The 23,535-nt window shown below is 43.0% G+C and overlaps 1 protein-coding gene across 1 annotated transcript; it reads right to left on the bottom strand.

Annotated features, from left to right (window-relative positions):
- Positions 1-6,997: 6,997 nt before the first annotated feature.
- Positions 6,998-23,302, bottom strand: LOC126278607 (uncharacterized). Its single transcript, XM_049978847.1, has 2 exons — positions 23,211-23,302; positions 6,998-7,336 (listed from the first exon to the last, which is right to left on the bottom strand). Exons 1-2 carry the CDS (start codon positions 23,235-23,237, stop codon positions 7,061-7,063), a joined length of 303 nt encoding a protein of 100 aa, XP_049834804.1. The 5' UTR covers positions 23,238-23,302; the 3' UTR covers positions 6,998-7,060.
- Between the last annotated feature and the right edge of the window lie 233 nt (positions 23,303-23,535).

Below are 23,535 nucleotides of genomic sequence, written 5' to 3'. Positions count from 1 at the left end.
AAGGAAGTGTACATCTCCGGTTACAAGTGTTACACATGCAATGAAATAGTGAATAAATTTGATATGAGCTTGAATGTCCTTCAGCAAGCGCAGAGGACGTACAATGAACACCAGTTACATACGTATTCCCATTTAGTATTTATGGTGTGTAATCTGCTCTGAAATGAGATCGTTAAATGTATCCGCAGCCATTAACAAAGTTTTGTACAGTGTAGGTTTTCAGTCTAAACACGTGCACTAACCAAGAGCTCGCGACCATGAATTAGATGTACCGTTTGGCGGATGGGTATGCATTGGAAGCACTTCGCTTTTACCAGGATCGCTTCCCATTGCCCAGATTACCAGACCGAAAGATATTTGAAGGAGTTCGTCGCCGGCTCCGTCAATAACGAAGTTTCACACGTCCAACCGGCAGCGGTGGTCGGCCAAGACGTAAAACACTAGATATGAGATAGGTATAGTGAACTCTGTGGAGGAAAATCTTGGAGTGGCTTTAACCACATCGTTTTAAGTCACCGAAGACTGGTCTATGACTCAAAAACAAGTGATCAGTGTACAATTGGCAGAAATTAGATTCTTAAGGAATGTTAAAGGATGTAGAAGGACGGATAGGACGCGAAATGAGGATATTAAGAAAGAACTAAATATATAATCAGTACGTAATAACGTATTAAGTAATAGAATTTGACCAATCACTTACAAAGAATGGACGATACCAGACTTTCCACGGTAGCATCGTGTGATACACCGAAGAAGGAGAGGACGACACAGGACACGTTGCAGAAAACAGTGAAGTGAGAACGGGCAAGCACGCCTAATCCATGAAGTGCAGAAGCAGAAAAACAAGTGGAAGACTTCTTCCCTCCGAATTACTACATAGACGCCTACACAACAGCTTCTGAAAGAAATCAGTACATTGTCGTTGACTAATCGCATATGTGCTAAACTGGATGGGCCAGCTACCATGTAATTAATCTTAAAGAACGCACAATATTCATCTCATTGTCACCTGGAATAAAAAGCAAACCATGTAGTAAACCGCTTGTTGCTCCCTTATCATGTCGCATATTTCATTGAATTCAGCACGATGAATTTTAAAAGGTACTTCTTCCTTTAATTCTATGAAATACTTCGCCATTCGCCACATGTTAAGTATGTCAAAGGCCTTACTACATTTAAATGTATAGGGTTGCGTACAGAATTCTTGTCCTCCTACTTTATATGGTCTTTGGAGCCTTCGTTGATTGCGGGTGGACGGTGTACAGATGTACCCAACTGCCCTACCTGAGGTTGTTCTAAATTGTCAGTTAGGAAGAAATTTTGAAACAACCTAGTAGATTGTGTCGGAAGTTCCATGCGGCTTTTCGCAAATGATGCTGTAGTATACAGAGAAGTTGCAGCATTATAAAATTGCAGCGAAATGCAGGAAGATCTGCAGCGGATACGCACTTGGTGTAGGGAGTGGCAACTGAGTCTAAACATAGAGAAATGTGATGTATTGCGAATACATTAAAAGAAGGATCCTTTATTGTATCACTATGTGATAGCGGAACAAACACTGGTAACAGTTACTTCTGTAAAATATCTTGGAGTATGCGTGCGGAACGATTTGAAGTGGAATGATAATATAAAATTAATTGTTGGTAAGGCGGGTGCCAGGTTGAGATTAATTAGGAGAGTCCTTAGAAAATGTAGTCCATCAACAAAGGAGGTGGCTTACAAAACACTCGTTCGGCCTAACTTGAGTATTTCTCATCAGTGTGGGACCCGTACCAGGTCGGGTTGAGGGAGGAGATAGAGAAGATCCAAAGAAGAGCGGTACGTTTCGTCACAGGGTTATTTCGTAATCGTGATAGCGTTACGGAGATGTTTAGCAAACTCAAGTGGAAGACTCTTCAAGAGAGGCGCTCTGCATCGCGGCGTAGCTTGCTGTCCAGGCTTCGAGGGGGTGCGTTTCTGGATGAGGTATCGAATATATTGCTTCCCCCTACTTATAGCTCCCGAGGAGATCACGAATGTAAAATTAGAGATATTCGAGCGCCCACGGAGGCTTTCCGGCAGTCGTTCTTTTTTACGAACCATACGCGACTGGAACAGTAAAGGGAGGTAGTGGCAGTGGAACGTAAAGTGCCCTCCGCCACACACCGTTGGATGGCTTGCGGAGTATAAAGGTAGGTGAAGATGTACCCTCTTCACTGAGACTGGGGACCTGTCATTTGGCTCTAGCTACAATTTTTCATGGTGGGATAAACGGACACAATCGTCTGTACACCGCACGTACCCAAGAAAACACCGATGCCCTCCCACCTTAGAGGAACGGAGCGTGACAATGACGATTACTGGCTGGAGGGTGTCGTCTTCTTGTGTGTCAGGATGTGCTCGACTTCACAAGGAAAAGCTTTGTTTCTTTTCGATGGCTAGAGAGAGAGATGTGTCGTGGTGCGCAGCGACATGGAAAGAAATGATGAAATAAGCAGATCTTTGAAACTCACTGAGCATGAAGACTCATTTAGGTGCGCCCTTGTCTCTGGCGTAGTTGAGCGTCAGCTCCGTAATATTCCAAATTGTAGTGGCGAGCATAGTAGTCGCAGCATGCGGTGTACACGTGCTGCCCAGAAGATGCTGGCGCGCTGAACTGGCGTAGGAGGCATGCTGGATGCCGAGTTGAAAGTGGCGGCCCAGACAGGATGTACTTTGCTACGGACAGGACAGAGACGTCTCCGCACCTGTGGCAGATCTTTCTAGCGTCCAAAGTCTAACTCTGGATCGATGGTTTGGGAGCAACAATGGGCAGATTGCAAACTCCAGCGGCAGAATGTTGGCTGTCATATCCTTAGCAGACGGGCAGTAGTCCCTGGTTGGTGCTACGAGGACGGCGGAAGGGCGGCGGTATAGTTACAGCGTGAATTTTACCAGAAAAAGCAGTTTCCAATTTATTTTTTATGTAGTGTTGGAATCCATGGGTAATAATTTAACAAAGTTTCAATGATGTAACAGCATCCTACGTGCCTGAAAAATTACTAAATGTGTGACCTATTGTCATATGGACTGTCAGACCATTTGTGTGATTGGATTGAAGAGTTCCTAGATAAGAGAACGCAGTATGTCATTCTCTATCGAGAGAAGTCTTCCGAAGTAAGAGTGATTTTAGGTGTGCCGCAGGGGAGTGTCGTAGGACCGTTGCTGTTCACAATATATATAAATGACCTTGTGGATGACTTCGGAAGTTCACTGAGGCTTTTTGCGGATGATGCTGTGGTATATCGAGAGGTTGTAACTGAATCTCAATGTAGGCAAGTGTAATGTGCTGCGAATACATAGAAAGGAAGATCCCTTATCATTTAGCTACAATATAGCACGTCAGATACTGGAAGCAGTTAATTCCATAAACTATCTGGGAGTACGCATTAGGAGTGTTTTAAAATTGACTGATCATATAAAGTTGATCGTCGGTAAAGGGTCCAAAGGGCGTTCCAGATATTTATTGTAATCCTGAATCTGTAGACTTTAAAATATTGTCAAATGCTGAACGTGTAAACTTTGAATACTATTAGCTCCCTGTCTGAAAAGTTGCTAAATTGCTAGTGCTAAAAGCACCCTCAAATTATTTTAATGGTAGTGCCGAACGTATAAAATTTTTTCTAAATAAGGGTCATCTACTGTGTTTGAAGTTCACTACCTGATGAGTGGTTTTCAAATTGTTATTGTAATGCTCTTTCTGTAATTGTAGTGAAGTCATATTTCCCCGTTTGAAATCTTACAGATGCGTAAAGCGCTCGGGAGCTCCATTTTTTAAATGTTAACAAGTTTATTTTTAAGAGGTATTATTGTCCTTAAAAAGAAAAAAAAGTTATTGTTAGTTTTGGTCCGCTTCCCTGAAATCAGACTGACAGTTACTATTTATTTATATGTTATTGCTGTTTTTAAGTATCTATATCTTGTTAAATACAGGATTACCAACTATCTTGAAGCAACAAATGGGCTTCCTTCCGCCTGTTAATTTGATGATGTATCCCGGGGCAACCACTGAGATCTCAAGTTCGTTGGTGTAGGCTGCATGTTAGTAGGCTTCAGCAACAGAGTTCCGGTGTGACATTCCCAGACGATTCCCGCAGGTGTTTCTGGCCACTACTGAGTGTGGACAGAGAGGGGTAAACGTTAGGCGCTCGGGAACGTCATGGCATGTCCCAGGCGTTATGGTACAGGGAGGCATTACACAATGACCTAACAACGCTGGTTATCTTCGCAGAGAGGTATAAAAGGAAGAGGATTGTGGACAATGCCCATCTGCTTGGGGAAATGGCAGATTCCGACTTCATTTATGGACGACAATGCCGACGCACACAGGACGGCTGAGTTATCGGACACACTGGAAAGTGGAGATACAGAACACATGGAAGGGCCCACGTACTTTCCGGACAAAACTCCTATGGAGCATGCCTGGGATGTTGATGGCAGACGCGTTTCTTAAAGAAAACCCCTCCCAGAACTGCGAAAGAACTGAAAACCACCTTGAATCGGACAGTATACCCAAAGGATCTCTCCACAGTTTCGTAGTCAGCATGAATAACCACTGCAAAATGTGCATTAACGCTCGAGGGGAGTCCACTAACGTCATTTGTGTTGGGAGTATGACCTGTGTCAAACATAAGCGCTAATTATGTCTGTTATCCTACTATCCCATGTGGTGATCTGCACCATGTTTCTTCATCAATATACCACTCCACCTTTCGTTATGATTACGCCAATCCACCTCGATTAAGTTTCTTTCTTTCTTTCGTTTGCGTCTATGTCCCGCAGTTTTTTCAGGGTCGGCGTGGTTACAATCGGATTTGGCAAGGTTAATTTGAATGGGTGGCCAGATGCCCTTTCTGCCGCCACCCCGAACCTCTCCTCCTCCTCACCCCCCCCCCCCCCCCCCCCCCCCCTGGATGTAGTCAGTGTACTCTAGTTGTCTGCATACAGTATAAATCATCAAATAGTGCGAACGTGTTACAGATGTCTGCGAGTCGTGTAATTGAGGCGGGACGTGGGGATCAGTCCAGTATTCTCCTACTGGGATGTGGAAAACCCGCTAAAAACCACATCCAGGCTGGCTGGCACACAGGCCTTCGACGTTAATCCGCCGGGCGGATTCGATCCGGGGCCAAGGCGCCTACCCGAGTCCAGGAAGCAGCGCATTAGTGCTCTCGGCTAACCTGGCGGGTCCATGTACCTCTGTTAGTATGTACCGTGTCTCATGTCGTCCTTCATTAGCTGTGATTATTACCGTCCAACAACGTCTCTGCTCCTCAGCATATTTTGAAATTCAGGGAGATGATGAAGGTTGTTTAGTAACCTAGAAAACTGGGAAAGAGCACGCAGCAGGTACCGTTACTTAGCATAATTCGATAGCATTGAACCTAAAAGTATCCATACTGACAGTATCACAAGGTGCTGATATACTACTACCCATGTAATCGAGGTATTGATAATATATGGCATATTGAAATGGTCAGTATTGGAGGCTATTTGTTACTTATGTACCTTTAAGTTTTTCTTTATCATAGCAGGAATTATTCACAATAAAAGGCAAAATGATAATTATGCAGTGTTTTGGCGAAAAACTGATCAAATCTAATAAAAGGATAAACAAAACAAGAAGAATTCGAACAGCAAACAATAGAGAGATCATGACAATATCATTTTTAAGAGCTAGGGAGACCTGGTGCTTTTTTAGTATCAACCATCATGCTATCTTCAGTATAAAATGAATGCTCCAGCCATTTTACCAACATTATGAACACATATTTAATATTACTGGCGTATTTTGTTGAAATTCGACAGGTTTAGTCTGGTATGGTAAAAATTATTCACTGAAACACTAAGGCATTGCAGACATTTTAATTTTCAATAAACAAGGGCTGAAACAGTCACAGTCAATAAAATTCTTCTGGGTGTTAGACAGCATTGTCAACTATAAAATTCAGACGTTTCAACGACTATTGCAATTCATAGAGCTGACATATTATTCTCTTTTCTAACACCATTCGATGATTTGTGTACCAATACTCTGACATTAAGATGCTACGAAACCATTCTATGCTCGCCATCGAGACCGATAAAGAACCAAAAAGGTGAATACTTAACAATATCGGTAATATCGGATCGTCCATGTACCATGTTCAGGCACGAAAAAACGGGATAGTGATGAGGAAACTTTTTTCACAGAACTACGTATACCACTGATGCCCGGGCCACGTCACCCTCATATCTCAGCCATCAAATGTGTGTCCGATGCAACTGGTCCGCAAACACTTGATGATGAACCGCCAGGAACTACTGTTTTTTTCTTTTCTATTTTTTTTCATTTGCTCAAATATAAAGCGCATAGAGGGGCATTGACCAATAAGGTTTGGAGCACACGGAGGCTTCAAACCATAATTTATGTCCTGTTTTCTACTTAATCTGTTGTATGAACTTCGTTTCGGTCATTTGTATTTTTCTTGGTTTTTGAGTGTCACAGACAATGGTGTGTTCCATGTGCAAGAATAAAATATTGGGAAACGTAAAATATGATTTCTACTGTTAAAAGTGTTTATAGCCTGGAAGAGAATTGAAAGTTAAAGTTGATGTAGAGCCGTCAGTACATGTTACAACGTACAACCACAATGACTAATCGTCTGTGTATTGTTCTTCCATAGGCGAAATGCGATTCCTGGTGTCCAGATCATCCTTGCATGTCACGATTGAAAGTCTGAGTGATACCGGTGGGGGACTAATAATATAGTGAAATCAGAGACCCAGAGAGTACTGACAGTTCGTGATCCTAATGATTTTGTAATGCTATGCACGTAACCTGTTGTACAATGCTAACAGCAGAGAACTGTATGTTGCTTAGCTTCGCAGTTTTCTCAGACGTTGTCTGCTAAATAGCTCATAGAACAGTGATTGGCAAGTCGACAAGGAAATAATTGCAGGAACAATAACAGATGTAAAAGCCATTAGTATGACAGTATTTATTCATAACCTTGTTACACACGCTGGCTGGCGTGCAAAAATGCTAATGTCATTTCTTCGATTAGGAGTGACGCTTGTTGATAGAACTGTGAGGGGAGCGACCTGCCGGAGCTTTCCCATTGCGCGTGTTCACGCCGACGATGCCCGTACCGAGAAGATGGTGAGTGAGGCCACTTAAGCCGTCCACGGCGCCCGACAAATCGATGTCAATTAGGGCATCCTCATCCACCACAGACGGCGGCAACGCCTTAGCATGGGCTGCGCCCACAGCAGCGGCGTCTGCAGGCTGTGCCAGCATTAAGGCCGACACCATCAGCATCGCAGACACCAGCACCACCTGAAATCACCACATTAGGAGCCAATGAGTTTAGTCGATACCCACCAGCACTGTTCAGCCCGCTGGGCTTTGCCAAATCACAGTACGGACTCATCAGTACAGTGCAGCAGGTTCTCAGGTACTGAGCATATCAAAGAAGGACGTCTCGAATGGTGACAGGTTCGTTTGATGTGTGAGTGTCACTGAGATGCTGGAGAAAAATAACTGGAAAACACTCGAAGGTAGACATAAACTATCCTGGCAAACCCTACTTACAAAGTTTCAAATACTAGCTTTAAATGAGCAGAAACGTGCTACAACCCCCCCCCCCCCCCCCCCGCTTTCCTCCCCCCAAGTATCATCAGAACAGGATTAATTATATTATGCGTTATTATTTATATGTGCAGGTTCACCAATTTCTTATTTAATGAATTCTCAAGAGTTTCATTTAATAGGTTCGATTTAATACTGAAGAGTTCAATTAGAAGTACCCTCTAATGAGAAAAAAGACCCACCATGAAGAAATAATCTTAACGGGACAGATATAGGAGGGTGTGATGTATGTACACAGATAAATACATGATTACAGTTTCAGAAAAACTGGATGATTTGTCCACGATACACAGCTTCACAAATTGAGGAAATCAGTAACTCATTGGGTCTCCTTGGGCCCATATGCACGCAGTTATCCGGCTTGACATTAACTGACAGAGTGGTTGGATGTCCTTCCGGGAGATACTGTGCCAAATTATGTTCAACTGACGCTTTAGATCATCAAAATCCCGAGACAGTTTGAGGGCCCTGCCTATAATGACCAAGCTCTCGCAGTTGCGGAGAGACTGGCAACCTTGATGGTCAAAATGAGGTTTGGTAACCACGAAGATACGCAGTAGAAACTCTCGCGTTGGGGAAGTGTAAGCGCAGGACGGCTTGCCCTGTAGGGCAACAAAACGGGGCGTGGAATTTCGTCGGAATACCGTTGTGATAGACCTCGCGGTCTTAAGGATATTCCCGCTTCGACGCGACGGGGAGTAGATTATACATTTCCCGCCTCTATCGTGGTGCTCGAGAGCTTCCGTGTTCTGCTTCAGTGCCGTGTGAATCAGTGCGTGCGTCGAATCATTGTTTGTGGTTCAAATGGCTCTGAGCACTATGGGGCTTAACATCTGAGGTCATCAGTCCCCTAGAACTAAGAACTACTTAAACCTAACTAACCTAAGGACATCAGACACATCCATGCCCGACGCAGGATTCGAACCTGCGACAGTAGCAGTCGCGAGGTTCCGGACTGAAGCGCCTACAACAGCTCAGCTAGCGCGGCCGGCCGTTGTTTGTGTCTCAGCGCCGGTGACTAAATTTTTGACATGATGTTGTCTTACGCTGCGATGTCGTCCACGGTTCCCACGAGCATTCCACGTAAGTACTGTCAGTTCTAACAGGATTTCGTAGAAAGAAATGTGCCGTAGTTTACGTCAACAGTTCGTTACTGAACGTAATGAGAATTACACATACGACAGATTTGTGTGTTATCTACACACCCTGTTTTTTCCACGTAATCTCCGTCGCGCTCTATGGCTTTTCTGCAGCTCAAAACAAGGGCGACTATGATCTGTCGGTACCAAACCTTGTCCTGATGGAGGAGCCACTCCTTCACTGTGTCAATCACCTCCTCATCTTCCTGGAAATGTCGTCCACGAGTGGCATCCTTTAATGCCCTAAACAAGTGGAAGTCAGATGGCACGATGCATCATGTCAGGTGTGACAGCCGTGGATGGTCGCCCCGACCGCTGCAAATCGTGGAGTCATGCTGAGCCGCTGTCTGGTGACCTCACTCTCCGTGCCCAGCGACTAATTGTACTTCTGTCGACAGCAGATGCTCCACAGACTTCGAACAAGCGTTTTTGAATATTCTCCACAGTTTCTTTCTCTGCAGTGTGAAATTTAATGACGGTACGCTATCTGTCGGAAGTGACGGAAACTTGGCACGCTCACTCAGGAGACTTCAAATAATACACACGTAACGGCCCGCATTCTTACCACTGTTTTGGGCTGAGAAAGAATACGCGGTGCATTTCTTTCTGGGCAACCCTCGCAGTTTTGACAAATCCGCGTGGCATGTGCAGCCAAGTTCGTTAGAAATTCGTGATTGGCTTGCAGACACGATCAAGGTAGCTTCCGGACAGGTTCACACAGCTTACTTGCATTCTGAATCGCATGTGTTTTCTGTTAAGATTCTTCAGGCTGACAGGTTCCTTTTGCAGCATAGGCAACACGTCAATTTCACTCATAGTGATGATCTTAATGGTAGGGCTATCCTGGTGAACGTGCAGGTGAGACGTTCGAATGTTAGGGTGATTAAGCTTTCGTCTGAAGATGAAAGTTTCCTCAAGACTGCAATGCTTCCATTTGGGGCCGTCGTTTAACATTGTCTACAAGTTCGTAACTGTGTTCGATCCGTGGACGTGGTGATAAAACGGAATATCCCCTCTTACTTGGAGGTCTGTGGATACCGGGTATACATACAGGGTGTTTCAAAAATGACCGGTATATTTGAAACGGCAATACAAACTAAACGAGCAGCGATAGAAATACACCGTTTGTTGCAATATGCTTGGGACAACAGTACATTTTCAGGCGGACAAACTTTCGAAATTACAGTAGCTACAATTTTCAACAACAGATGGCGCTGCAAGTGATGTGAAAGATATAGAAGACAACGCAGTCTGTGGGTGCGCCATTCTGTACGTCGCCTTTCTGCTGTAACCAAACGACCGAAAAGCGATACAATAAAGGATCTGTTTGAAAAATTTCAACGGTCTGGGAAAGTGACGGATGAACGTGCTGGAAAGGTAGGGCGACCGCGTACGGCAACCACAGAGGGCAACGCGCAGCTAGAGCAGCAGGTAATCCAACAGCGGCCTCGGGTTTCCGTTCGCCGTGTTGCAACTGCGGTCCAAATGACGCCAACGTCCACGTATCGTCTCATGCGCCAGAGTTTACACCTCTATCCATACAAAATTCAAACATGGCAACCCCTCAGCGCCGCTAGCATTGCAGCACGAGAGACATTCGCTAACGATATAGTGCACAGGATTGATGACGGCGATATGCATGTGGGCAGCATTTGGTTTACTCACGAAGCTTATTTTTACCTGGACGGCTTCGTCAATAAACAGAACTGGCGCATATGGGGAACCGAAAAGCCCCATGTGGCAGTCCCATCGTCCCTTCGTCCTCAAAAAGTACTGGTCTGGGCCGCCATTTCTTCCAAAGGAATCATTGGCCCAATTTTCAGATCCGAAACGATTACTGCATCACGCTATGTGGACATTGTTCGTGAATTTGTGGCGGTACAAACTGCCTTAGACGACATTACGAACACCTCGTGGTTTATGCAAGATGGTGTCCGGCCACATCGCACGGCCGACGTCTTTAATTTCCTGAATGAATATTTCGATGATCGTGTGATTGCTTTGGGCTATCCGAAACATACAGGAGGCGGGGTGGATTGGCCTCCCTACTCGCCAGACATCAACCCCTGTGACTTCTTTCTGTGGGGACACTTGAAAGACCAGGTGTACCGCCAGAATCCAGAAACAATTGAACAGCTGAAGCAGTACATCTCATCTGCATGTGAAGCCATTCCGCCAGACACGTTGTCAAAGGTTTCGGGTAATTTCATTCAGAGACTACGCCATATTATTGCTACGCCTGGTGAATATGTGGAAAATATCGTACTATAGAGTTTCCGAGACCGCAGCGCCATCTGTTGTTGACAATTGTAACTACTGTAATTTCGAAAGTCTGTCTGCCTGAAAATGTACTGTTGCCCCAAGCACAAACGGTGTATTTCTATCGCTGCTCGTTTAGTTTGTATTGCCGTTTCAAATATAACGGTCATTTTTGAAACACCTTGTAATTTACGCATCATGCCATGGTCTTGAAGTCCACTGACGAACATCGTAGAAAGCTACCTCTAGTGGACCTGCTACCCTACTGAAAGCCGTTGTGCCTAACCAAGTTCCTGAGTGGCAACACGAGCCATAGCTCGATGGTCCTAGTCCTCGGGTAGAGACTTCACCACTGTAGCTTCCACGCCGCCGCCCTCTCCTCCTCGAAACAGGTGTATACGGACGCAAGATGATGAGGAGTCAGACGAATCATTTTCACTGCTCCGCAAACTGAAAGAATCCGTTAGAGGAGACCTCTCGACGCCCTGAGCTCAGGCCGGGTGATAAAATGTCAGATGCTGCTCAATATTAGGAAGTGTCCAGCACCTCCTCTGATGTGTATGCCGAGGCAGAGACCACCTGTTGGGAATCGCATGAGGACAGACCTTCTCCGGAGCTGAGTACTATATTGAGGGACTTGCTGGAAACCCCTGCATCTATAAGGAATTCCCATCCGTCTTCTGCACCCACGGGTGGGTGTAAGTATGCCACAAACCACTGCTGATGAGAACAAGATCGGCACAAGAATGCCAATGGAACCGTGACGGTAAAAGAAGTTCGTTGACTCTCTGGAGCCGTACCGCCAACCTGTGCAAGAGTAGGGTTTTTCCTCTGCACCTGGTACTGAATTTCCGCCCAGTAATCTTTATCGCCTCCGCTGGGTACTGAACACATCTCTCTCAAAGGATGCTTCTCTCGAGAATATCGTTCGAGAGGTTTGGGCCGGTAGCTTGCGTTCGCATGACTTTTACACTTCTCTCATGGATTGGTGATCATGGCATGTAAATCCACTGCTCCTGAAAGCGTTAAGGCTTTATGGTGGTGAGAGGGCGAGGAATCTCCGGTAGACCCAGGAATTTTGTTATTACCTGCTGCGACAACTTTATGAAAGTGACACAAAAGCTTCCTTAAAGATTATGAATGTCCGCCATGTTAAGGCGAAGCTCCTTCAGTTAAAGAGACAACAAATGAAAGGACTCAGGGCGCGATCAAAATCCCGCTCGTCCTTCTGAATTAATTGGCCTCCTTATGTTATCTTATCCACTGGTGGACCCATCGAAAATGAGTCCCTCACTCAAACCGACAGTCGTGAACTGACGTTCCAATGTGGTATTTCCAGAGCTATCAATAATTACTTTACCGACCTTTACTACCTCCGTGCTACGGATACGATGTTCACTGATGCATGTATTCCTTCCTGGATTGCGTAGTTACTCCTGCATGAAATTATGATATTCTAAGTGACTTTACTAGAGATAATATAATTTCCATTATTGTTGGTTCACCACTGCAAAATTCTACTGACTCCACGGTATTTCTAAGGAATTTTACTTATATTATTGGTCTCTTACAGAGGATAAAATTTCGTCACTGGTAAATAATGTGCTAGGGAAGTGGAGGGGGTTTGATTAGTGGCCCTTTTAGATTGGTAAAATCTCTCTACTTCCGAAGACAACTATACGTACAGACATTGACAAATTCAATCTGATCATACTACTTCAGTTTGATTGTAAAACAGTCGAACGGGCTGTTAATAGCCGTATGGTGATATTGCTGGAGAAAATGCGTGCTATTCACCAATGCTGTGTGTCTGACATTTCTCACTTTTATAGTTGAATGTTAGGACGTCGTCTCGGTGGATGCAGCAACTTCTGTTTCTGAACCCTTCCTTTTTACTGATTTTAATAAATCATTTGAAGTAGTCAGTCACAGTTTCCTGATTCAAGCGCTGAAGGTCATTATGCAGTCTTTTATAGGTACTCACTGTCACGGTCGCAGGTTCGAATCCTGCCTCGGGAATAGCTGTGTGTGATGTCCTTAGGTTATTTGGGTTTAAGTAGTTCTAAGTTATACGAGACTGATGACCTCAGAAGATAAGTCCCATAGTGATCACAGCCATTTGAACCACTGTAATTACATAAATATTTCCTCCTTCTTCCTTTCCTTTCTCCCCATTCCACCTTTAATTTACAGAGTATGATTGAGTCGTGCAATAAAATTGCAGTTTGTAATAGCGGATACTCTGTTCAAGAATCAGAAGAGGAGGTACGTTTGGAAAAAGCCGGGAGATGATAAAATATTTCTGCGGAATTTCATCACGGTCAGGCTGAGATATCGAAATCAGATATTGGATTATGAGACATACACAGGAGTAGATATAGATTCAGGTCGCAATGTAGTAGAGATCAAGAGTAGCCTGAAGTTTAACGATCTAGTCAGGAAAATCAATATGTAGAAAAGTAGGACACGAAAATACTTAGGAATGGATAGATACACTTGAAGTTCTCTGAGGCTATAGTCACTGCAATACTGAAGTGAGTAGGCAGTTCAGTTGAAGAAGAATGGAAATCTCTAAAATGGCAATAACAGAAGTTTGAATGAAAAATACAGGTACAAGGGAGATTACTGAGAGAATACCATTAGTAGCAGAAGAGATATTTCATCTGATCGACGAAAGAAGGAAGTAAAAAATTGTTCAAGATAATTCAGGAATAGAGAGATAAAAGTTACTTAGCTATGCAATAAATAGGAAGTGAAGGGGAATTAAGGCCAAATGGCTGTATGAAAAATCAGTAGGAATCGAAAAAGGAAGGATTGTCAGGAGGAGTTACTCAGCATACAGAAAAGTTGGAATGACATTTGGGGAATTTAAAAGCAAGGGTGGTAACATTAAGAGCCCAATAAGAATTCCATTGGTAAATTTGTAGGAGAGCAGATAGGTGGAAAGAGTACACTGACTGTCTCTAAGAGCGGGAGGTTTTATCTAATGACGAGATAGGAGAAGAAACAGAAGTCGATAGGGGAGGGATAGGAGAATCATTATTAGAGTTAGGATTTGAAGGAGCTCTGGAAGATTTAACATCAAATAAGGCAGAAGAGACTGATAACAGTCCACCGGAAACTCTAAAACCATTGGGGAGAAGTGGTACCAAAACACTATTGACGTTGGTGTGTAGAACGTATGAGATTGGCGATATACCATTTGGTCACAATTCCTAAGATAGCAAAGACCGACAACTGCGAAAAGTATTGCACAACTAGCTTAACAGCGCATGAGCCCAAGCTGAAGTAAAGAATAATATACAGAAGAATAGAAAATAATAGGATCTGTTAGATGACGAATAGTTTGGCTTTCGGAAAGGTAAAGACACCAGATAGGCAGTTCTCACATTGCGGTTGATGATGGAAGTAATAACGAAAATAAATAAAGACACCTTCGTAGAATCAGAGGATCTGGAAAAGCGTTCTACCAAGAAAAATGGCGCAAAATGTTTGAAATTCTGAGAAAAATGTTGATAAGTTACAGGGAAAGATAGGTGATGTATAATGCGTACCAGAACCAAGAGGGGATAAGAAGTGTAGGAGACCAAAAACGAAGTACTCAGATTAAAAGACGTCTAAGAAAGGGATGATTGACGAAGCAAGGAGGACATAAAGAGAGACCAACGTTGGCAGACACGGCATTCCTGGACAAGAGAAGTCTACTAGTTCCAAACATATGCATTAATCTGGCGGAAATAACTTCTAAGAATGTGCGTTTGCAGCACAGCATTGTATGACAGGTAAACATGTATTGTGGTAAGGCCGTAACAGAAGAGAATAGCAGCATTTGAATGTTGAATATTAAGTGGACTAATAAGATAAGTAACATGAAGGTTCTCCGGAGAATTGATGAGGGAAGGCTTATATGCAAAACACTGGCAAGACGAAGGGAGAGGATGGTAAGTCGCCAGTTACGGAAACAGGAAATACACTCCTGGAAATTGAAATAAGGACACCGTGAATTCATTGTCCAGGAAGGGGAAACTTTATTGACACATTCCTGGGGTCAGATACATCACATGATCACACTGACAGAACCACAGGCACATACACACAGGCAACAGAGCATGCACAATTTCGGCACTAGTACAGTGTATATCCACCTTTCGCAGTAATGCAGGCTGCTATTCTCCCATGGAGACGATCGTAGAGATGCTGGATGTAGTCCTGTGGAACGGCTTGCCATGCCATTTCCACCTGGCGCCTCAGTTCGACCAGCGTTCGTGCTGGACGTGCAGACCGCGTGAGACGACGCTTCATCCAGTCCCAAACATGCTCAATGGGGGCAGATCCGGAGATCTTGCTGGCCAGGGTAGTTGCTTACACCTTCTAGAGCACGTTGGGTGGCACGGGATACATGCGGACGTGCATTGTCCTGTTGGAACAGCAAGTTCCCTTGGCGGTCTAGGAATGGTAGAACGATGGGTTGGATGACGGTTTGGATGTACCGTGCACTATTCAGTGTCCCCTCGACGATCACCAGAGGTGTATGGCCAGTGTAGGAGATCGCTCCCCACACCATGATGCCGGGTGTTGGCCCTGTGTGCCTCGGTCGTATGCAATCCTGATTGTGGCGCTCACCTGCACGGCGCCAAACACGCATACGACCATCATTGGCACCAAGGCAGAAGCGACTCTCATCGCTGAAGACGACACGTCTCCATTCGTCCCTCCATTCACGCCTGTCGCGACACCACTAGAGGCGGGCTGCACGATGTTGGGGCGTGAGCGGAAGACGGCCTAACGGTGTGCGGGACCGTAGCCCAGCTTCATGGAGACGGTTGCGAATGGTCCTCGCCGATACCCCAGGAGCAACAGTGTCCCTAATTTGCTGGGAAGTGGCGGTGCGGTCCCCTACGGCACTGCATAGGATCCTGCGGTCTTGGCGTGCATCCGTGCGTCGCTGCGGTCCGGTCCCAGGTCGACGGGTACGTGCACCTTCCGACAACATCGATGTACTGTGGAGACCTCACGCCCCACGTGTTGAGCAATTCGGCGGTACGTCCACCCAGCCTCCCGCATGCCCACTATACGCCCTCGCTCAAAGTCCGTCAACTGCACATACGGTTCACTTTCACGCTGTCGCGGCATGCTACCAGTGTTAAAGACTGCGATGGAGCTCCGTATGCCACGGCAAACTGGCTGACACTGACGGCGGCGGTGCACAAATGCTGCGCAGCTAGCGCCATTCGACGGTCAAGACCGCGGTTCCTGGTGTGTCCGCTGTGCCGTGCGTGTGATCATTGCTTGTACAGCCCTCTCGCAGTGTCCGGTGCAAGTATGGTGGGTCTGACACACCGGTGTCAATGTGTTCTTTTTTCCATTTCTAGGAGTGTAATTTCCATGGTACTGGAGGAAGCTGTGGAGAGTAAAAGCTATAAGAGTAGAATAAATCTAGCAAATAACTTCTCCTCTGAGATGAAATGGTTGACACAGGAGACAAATTCGTGGCGGGCCTCGTCAAACCAGTCAGAAGACTGATAGAGAAAAAAAGAGAGAAAAAATCTGTTTTGCAAGGGTGCCGCCAAAGGCAGACAACAATGTGGGATCAAGTTCCGGTACCTTCAGCGGTTTTTACGTTTCTTTAGTCCCGTACCTCTATCGGTAAAAACGGAATCTTTACAGGGTTACTTTGTTGTATGCTTGTCTGTCTGCCCGACTGTTAAGAACGCTTTTTCTCTGGAACTGCTGGACGTATCAATGTCAAATTTACTTTACTTGCTAAGGTCAATGGTGCATCTGCGGTGTAAAACATTTAAGCTTGTAAATCAATGCAATCAGAAGATAAGGCCAGGTCTGTTGCAAACTCACTCATCGAAACCAACTGGGTATTTCTTGTTGACCTACAATCAGGAACTTTGTCAGAAGCTGGATGTTACAGTACAATTAAAGGAAAAAAATACGAAAATTTTTAATTTCCGAATATATGACACGACAAAACTTTTTTGGTCAATTGTTATTCTGCTGTCCGTCTATTATCATGTATTTCTCAGAAAGGACAGGACGAAGTTGAAATTTGTCACATACTAAGATCTGTAGTCCCATTTACGGTGTGAATTCATTAAGCGTCCAAATCAATCTAATCAGAAGATACTGCCGTTTATGTCACACATTTTGATGCGCGGAAAATTACTCATGAAAACCCGTAAGGTGCTTCCTGTTTACTATATCATTGGTGATAGGAATGGATTAGGGTGGCCTGAGCCTTTTGTTTCCATCTGACAGATATTGCGCACTAAGCAGTGGTTTTATGATTAAAAAAATTTAAAAAATCTTAAGTTAAATTTGATGAAATACTCTGTTAGAGGATATGACACTATTATTCATTAGGGCATCTAAATTATGAAAACTTTTACTGTTTAATGTTCGTAATAATCTAAGTGTGATATTGAAAAACTATTTGGAAAGCGTGAAATGTGTGATTAAGAGTGCATTGCTAATGTATATTTGCGACTCACGTAAGAAAATATGTGAAACGTATAATTTACTACATAATATTTTGTCATGGATTACTGACACGAAAATATTCGTGTATATAATTTTATGTATTTGCGCAAGTTGTCATTTGTATAAAATGTTACACACTTATGGACAATGTGTAGGGTATGTGTTATGTAAAAGATTGAGTGCTTCTGTACTGTAAGGAAGTTACTGTGGGAAGCGTAAAAGGTGGCTTGGGTTCGTGACGCACAACCTGTAGAGCGAGGGTGCGGGCATTCAAAAAAAATTATGGTGTCCATCAACTACGTACCATCATACTCAGAGTTGAAATGTTAAAAGTTTTCGCTGGTTTCGTTGTCTAGAGGCTGGGATACGTAGTTGCTGCATTACAAGCCAAATACTGCTGAGTCTGCAGTATACTATATGAATACACACATGAATCGAATGGTCCGAGGTTCCTATCACTCATCAACAGAGAATTTTTAATGTAACTTAGAAATCCATAAATGAAAGATTGCAGTTAAATAAAATCTGGAGGTACTATGCTAACGACTTTAAAAGATGAGTACCGTAGCAGAAGTACCTTTAAGAATGCCGCAAAACACATATCGGTGTCGATGGTCCAACAATTAAATAAAATATAAGTTGAACAACAGGGAAACAATAGATCCCTACTTCACGTAATTAGTTACGAACAACAACATAGTTCGCGAGACATTCACTTCTAAACACATACGACGTCTTCACTAGAAGCCACGGATATCTCAAAAGTACACGAGTCGGCACTACGAAATATTTCTATCTCCCGAAACCACGAGCAAACTGCCCAACACTCTGCAAGTATTTCCTGTGCCCATGTTTCGCGTCTTCCCATTCAGCACTCTCCCGTGTCCTGTGCGACGCTATGATCCTCCCCCATCTCTCTACAGTGTCTCCATTGACTTCCATAATCGCCTACCATAGTAACGAACACTGTGATTGGCTAGAGCACTACCGCCGTGTCTCCAAGCCAATGCACAGTCACGAATATATTGAAACACATACTAAATACTGGATTTACATTTAAATAACTTGAAATTAAATAAATATTCCTGTGGCTGAACCATAAACAGGCACCAACACGCATTATTAAAAACGTAAAGAAATCAAATAAACATGTATCAAAGAAATAGAAACAAAAGTAGGCAAGCAGCCTAATGTGTCTGTGCTTTCTAACACACAGTAAGTATTTGACTAATTTCTTCATGAGTAGCATATATCGGATATAAACAAAGACATACACGAATAAATATATTTATAAGCATGCTGCCACCGTTTCTTCGTGTAACTGTGGAGTACTTTTGACCCGACGCGATCAACAGTAATCGGCCGCTTTGACCTCCAATAACTCATGTAGTATTCAAGTTACATGCCTGTAATTAGTACCAATTTAAGTTGACGCTAATAGCTTTTTAAAGACGCGTCGATCGACCAAATCTGATGAAGCGTTTTGGTTTTCGAAACTCGTCGCTTGGTGTTACTTGTATAATTAACAGTCAGATACTAAACTTTAAACTAATAAAGATATTGAAAATTTGATTACACCATCGGAATAGTCTTGCAAATAATGGTAACGTACACGTTTCTTTTTAAGGTATCATGATTCTTCTGGCTATTATTAATTTCTACATGAACTGTGAAATGTCTGCCATTATGGTTTCACGAATTCCACCATCTTTGGCACTCCTGGCATACAAATCTCTTTCATCGACACAAAGCACAGTCATGGACACAGCGTTAACGTGGACTTCCCAGCTACGCGGTCCGTCTGGAACACGCGCTGTGGCCTCTACTTTTGCTCCGTCTACTGTTCGACACCACCCGGTTGCTGACGAGCCCCGGTCCGCCGAGCGGTCCGCGTCGCCACGCAAACTCCGAACTTATAAAGATTTCAGGGCACCACAACTCGCCCATTACCTCACAATGTGGAGCAAGAAAACACAGTCTCTTGACAGCAGTGTAAGAGGCAACACACGAACGGAGCAGGCGATGCGTTGTCTGGAAATTGCTGCAAGATAGCCTCGGACTGTTAAACATAAAATTTGGTTCACCCTGTTATCCCAATCATTCACGCATATAGGGTCCTCCCCGGGTGTTTGATTATCCGAATAAACCTGTTACAAAACGGTTGAAATGCTTTGTCCAGTATCTACAAGTACAAATTTTCGTCTTTGAATAAATGTTTCAAAATAGCTATTGTGAACTAACATTTGAAGCGACTTTGTATGACTTACGTAGTAGAAGTGCTGTAGTGAAATTTTGCTTAAGTACTGAAGTAGATGACTGCAAACAAATTTAACGATTTTAATACTCTCTCTTTGTGGCAAGATGTAAAGCGAAACTGAGTAAATAACGTTTGAGTGAAGTATAGATGAAATTCTTTCAGTTGTTAAAAGAAAGTCAGTAAAGTGCAAAGAGTTATAAAAAGAAAGTAGCTAATGCGGCTTAGTAACACCGAATTTGGGTTGCATACAAATACTGAATGACAATATAGAGCGATAACACCCAACCTTTGGCTTTTGACAGATCATTGGTTAAAAGAATGATACAAAAAAAGTGTCTTAATGAATTTGAATGTGTGCATTACGCTATTAGAACATGTAAGTATTTAATTTCTTGGTTATATAAAATGCAAATATAGAAGTCCCTCTGGCCAGTTTTTTTATCATTTGGCATGATTACAAATTCGTGCCCTTTCTATATCAAACTTTATAAGTGTGTAGTAGCAAAAAGATTCCTGTGTCTTTCCCAGAACCATATCCTAAAATGTCATATTTATCTGTTGTGAAGTTATTTAGGGAACATCAGGAAGGTAGGCCAAATTTACTTCTTCTGCATTTATGAAACTTAACCATTTCTTTGCCCAGGTATACTGGCGACCGTAAGTTCATTGGCCAAACCACTTAATCAACTTTGTACTGAAAGGTCCTAGATTCAGTATAATTACATTTTACTGCGTTTCTTTCTAACAACTAGAAAACTCTTAGGAAAAGGAACTAATAATTTTAATTCCATTACCATTATTCGTAAATCACATCATGTCCTGTAAAAGGGGTAACATTGTACAAGTGTGTAATATATTCACAAACTCCGTATAAGAGCGTGATACGTGGCTTCTCCTACGACAGGACTATTTGTTTTGTTGATGTATTGTGTTCTAGAGTGTCGTTAAGAAATGTAAATTTGTATCAGCACATTATCTAATTAGCTTTCTGCTAAGCTTATGTAAGGAACCCTCGTGAGTTTAGACTCACCACGTCAGATCTCAAAGTCAACCAAGGCTCACGACCGTTACATGGAGCACTTAAAGCAAACCTGATTTACATCCTCGTACTGGTGTTACTAGCACCACTGTTAAGCTTCTGGCATGAAATCTAAGTAGACATCACCTTTCTGATATACAGACAAGCCTACCAACTTTCGTTTATGAAGCACAACTCATTCTTGACGTTGCAATTTTGTTTCCTTCAGTGTATATAGTGCGTATCACAATTAGCAGCTGAGACTGACGTGGATGAAAGCAGAAGAGAGCGATGGATGTGTCAAATGATTAGTCGCATGTGTGGAAAAATGTTCTCGAACCGATTCTTGTTCTTACACATTAGACATTACATTTACTTTTGAAGGAGGCATTATACTTTCAAGAACACAGTGACATACATTAACTCATGGGTAACTTTAATATCATTTATGAAGTCCACGATAACTGAATCGTTAGGAAGCTGAACTAAAATTCTTCGAAAATATATTGCCGGTATATTAAACTTGTTCTGACCGGAAATATACTATCTCAAATAACTGATTTCACAGACTTGTAACATTTGTTAATATATTATCCCCAAATGCCATCGGTACGTAAGAGCATCGCCTAAGGATGGTGTGTTCGCGCTGGAAGGATTTCCAGAGGACATGACATAGATAGGCTCAACACTGAAAGCTGCAGTTACGAGGGACTGACAGTCATACAAAAATGTCAGAATATAGTGCCAGAATCAAGGAAGTAACAATGTTAGTAGCCTTTATTACTGACGAAAGGTGCTTTGCATAGTCTACACATAAATATCACTAAAAGCCATTTAATTGTTGCGGTGATTATTTATAAATTGACCTATTCTTTTACAATGTATTGTAAAATCAAAATAATTTTTCGCTCTCCGTAGCTGAATGTCTTTTTTGGGAGAACAATAGAAGAAATAATACGAAATCCTGACACTGAATTTGGAAAAACATGTGTCGAAATCAAATAAGACAATAAAAAAAGTATTAAGAAACCGCGACAGCATAAAATTCAGTACTACAGAAAGAACAGATTCACTTCCAAAAGAACCCTGAGGGTAACGATTCGTTCCGTTGACGGTGTACGTCACTGCCGCCACTAGAAATGTATCGTGGAATATCTTAAGGTGGAGTGAGACAAAGCTAGTGATCTCTGGAAACGAACGTTTATCACTAAGACTAGAAGACTATCCTCGAGATGATACACACACACTGGCGATTCAATGTTTGCCAATGTATGTTTTAAATTAAGAACTTTTTAGACAATAAGCGGAAATTGTGCATTCACAAAAAATTTATTCGCCCTAAAACTAGCACGTACTACTGTTCATTTATGGGTCAAAAATACTTCTGTACATAGAATTACGCGAAAAAAATTATATCCTAGTTTAATGTCATGGAAAATGACTCTAATGTGACCATAATATCTGGTTGTTTTTCCATTATCGTCGCAGCAGATGAACTAGTACTCGATAGTACGACACAGTTGTTTAGCAAGCATATCTGTTAACGTCACCATCAAATCACATTATTTTCCCTAATGTCACATCTAGGGCATCAATTTCTCACATAAATCATGTTAAGAATACGTACGAACCTCAACTCTATAAGTTTACAAAACTAGAAAACTGCTGCCATTTGATCTACATTGTTGGACGAAATAGGGGAAAATGCCAAATTTCCCGACACTTAGTTAAGAAGTTGTCGGTTTAGCATCACGCCGTTAAACTCCCCGATCTCCCCTTGTTTGTATCACGTTACCGTTTACAAGGAAGTTTCGTGCCCTTACTAGTAGATGGTCATGTATGCATCACATGCCACTACCTTCCACATACATATAAAATGTTTAGGAATGGATGCTTTCGCTTGCCGTAAGATGCTGGCTTAGTGTTATATTTTCTACAGTGTAAATCGCTGAAAAACTGCCAAATTTTTCTACCTTAATAATAGTTCCATAGCAACACACAACCTGCCCGTGAGGGAAACAAAGGATACATTTTCGATGGAGGGGACCAACTGTTGGCAATGAAAGCCGTGGATGTACCTGTTTGGTATCTCAAACTGAAGGACGTTTTCCAAGTCAGAGAATCTTCCATTTCTAAACTCCACAGCGCGAATAAACTAAGTTCCAGTGATAATTACTACGTTCCCGGAACACGGCGATAGCTGTTGCAAATGGGTGCAACGAATTTCGAGTACTTGCTGGAAAACATGTTCGAACGTGTAGGGAGCCTGAATCACATCTTCTACCAAATACAGAGATAGTCGTGATATAGGTTCAATGTTAACGTGGAATCAAGTTTGTTTGATGATGAATAGCCATCAAACAATTGATTGGTGTAAACAGCTCGGAGAAAACGACGTACCTGTGTATATAGTCTCAGTCCAGCCATTTTCTATAGTTCTCCGTCACAGCTGACCCTGACAAGTGGTGCAGTGGTATATATAGGCGAGTATTTGAGCGGGTCATAAACTGAGGACTCAGTGGTGGTCCCTTGACAGTGCATTTATGGGGGAAAGTATTGCTCTCGTATTTTATGAGTGTTTTGTTTCCAGAACTGCCAGCTAGTACAATGTAGCGCGACGTAAATTAATATAACAGCTTGATGACAATGACATTTACGTTCACATGAGGTGATGGTTACTGGAAGACTTATGTGGCAGACGTGATGAAACTTAGCTGAAGTTTAG

This window comes from Schistocerca gregaria, chromosome 6 (genome assembly GCF_023897955.1).
Source record: "Schistocerca gregaria isolate iqSchGreg1 chromosome 6, iqSchGreg1.2, whole genome shotgun sequence".
NCBI classification, from domain to species: domain Eukaryota; kingdom Metazoa; phylum Arthropoda; class Insecta; order Orthoptera; family Acrididae; genus Schistocerca; species Schistocerca gregaria.
This window is presented reverse-complemented; position numbering and strand designations above follow the sequence as displayed.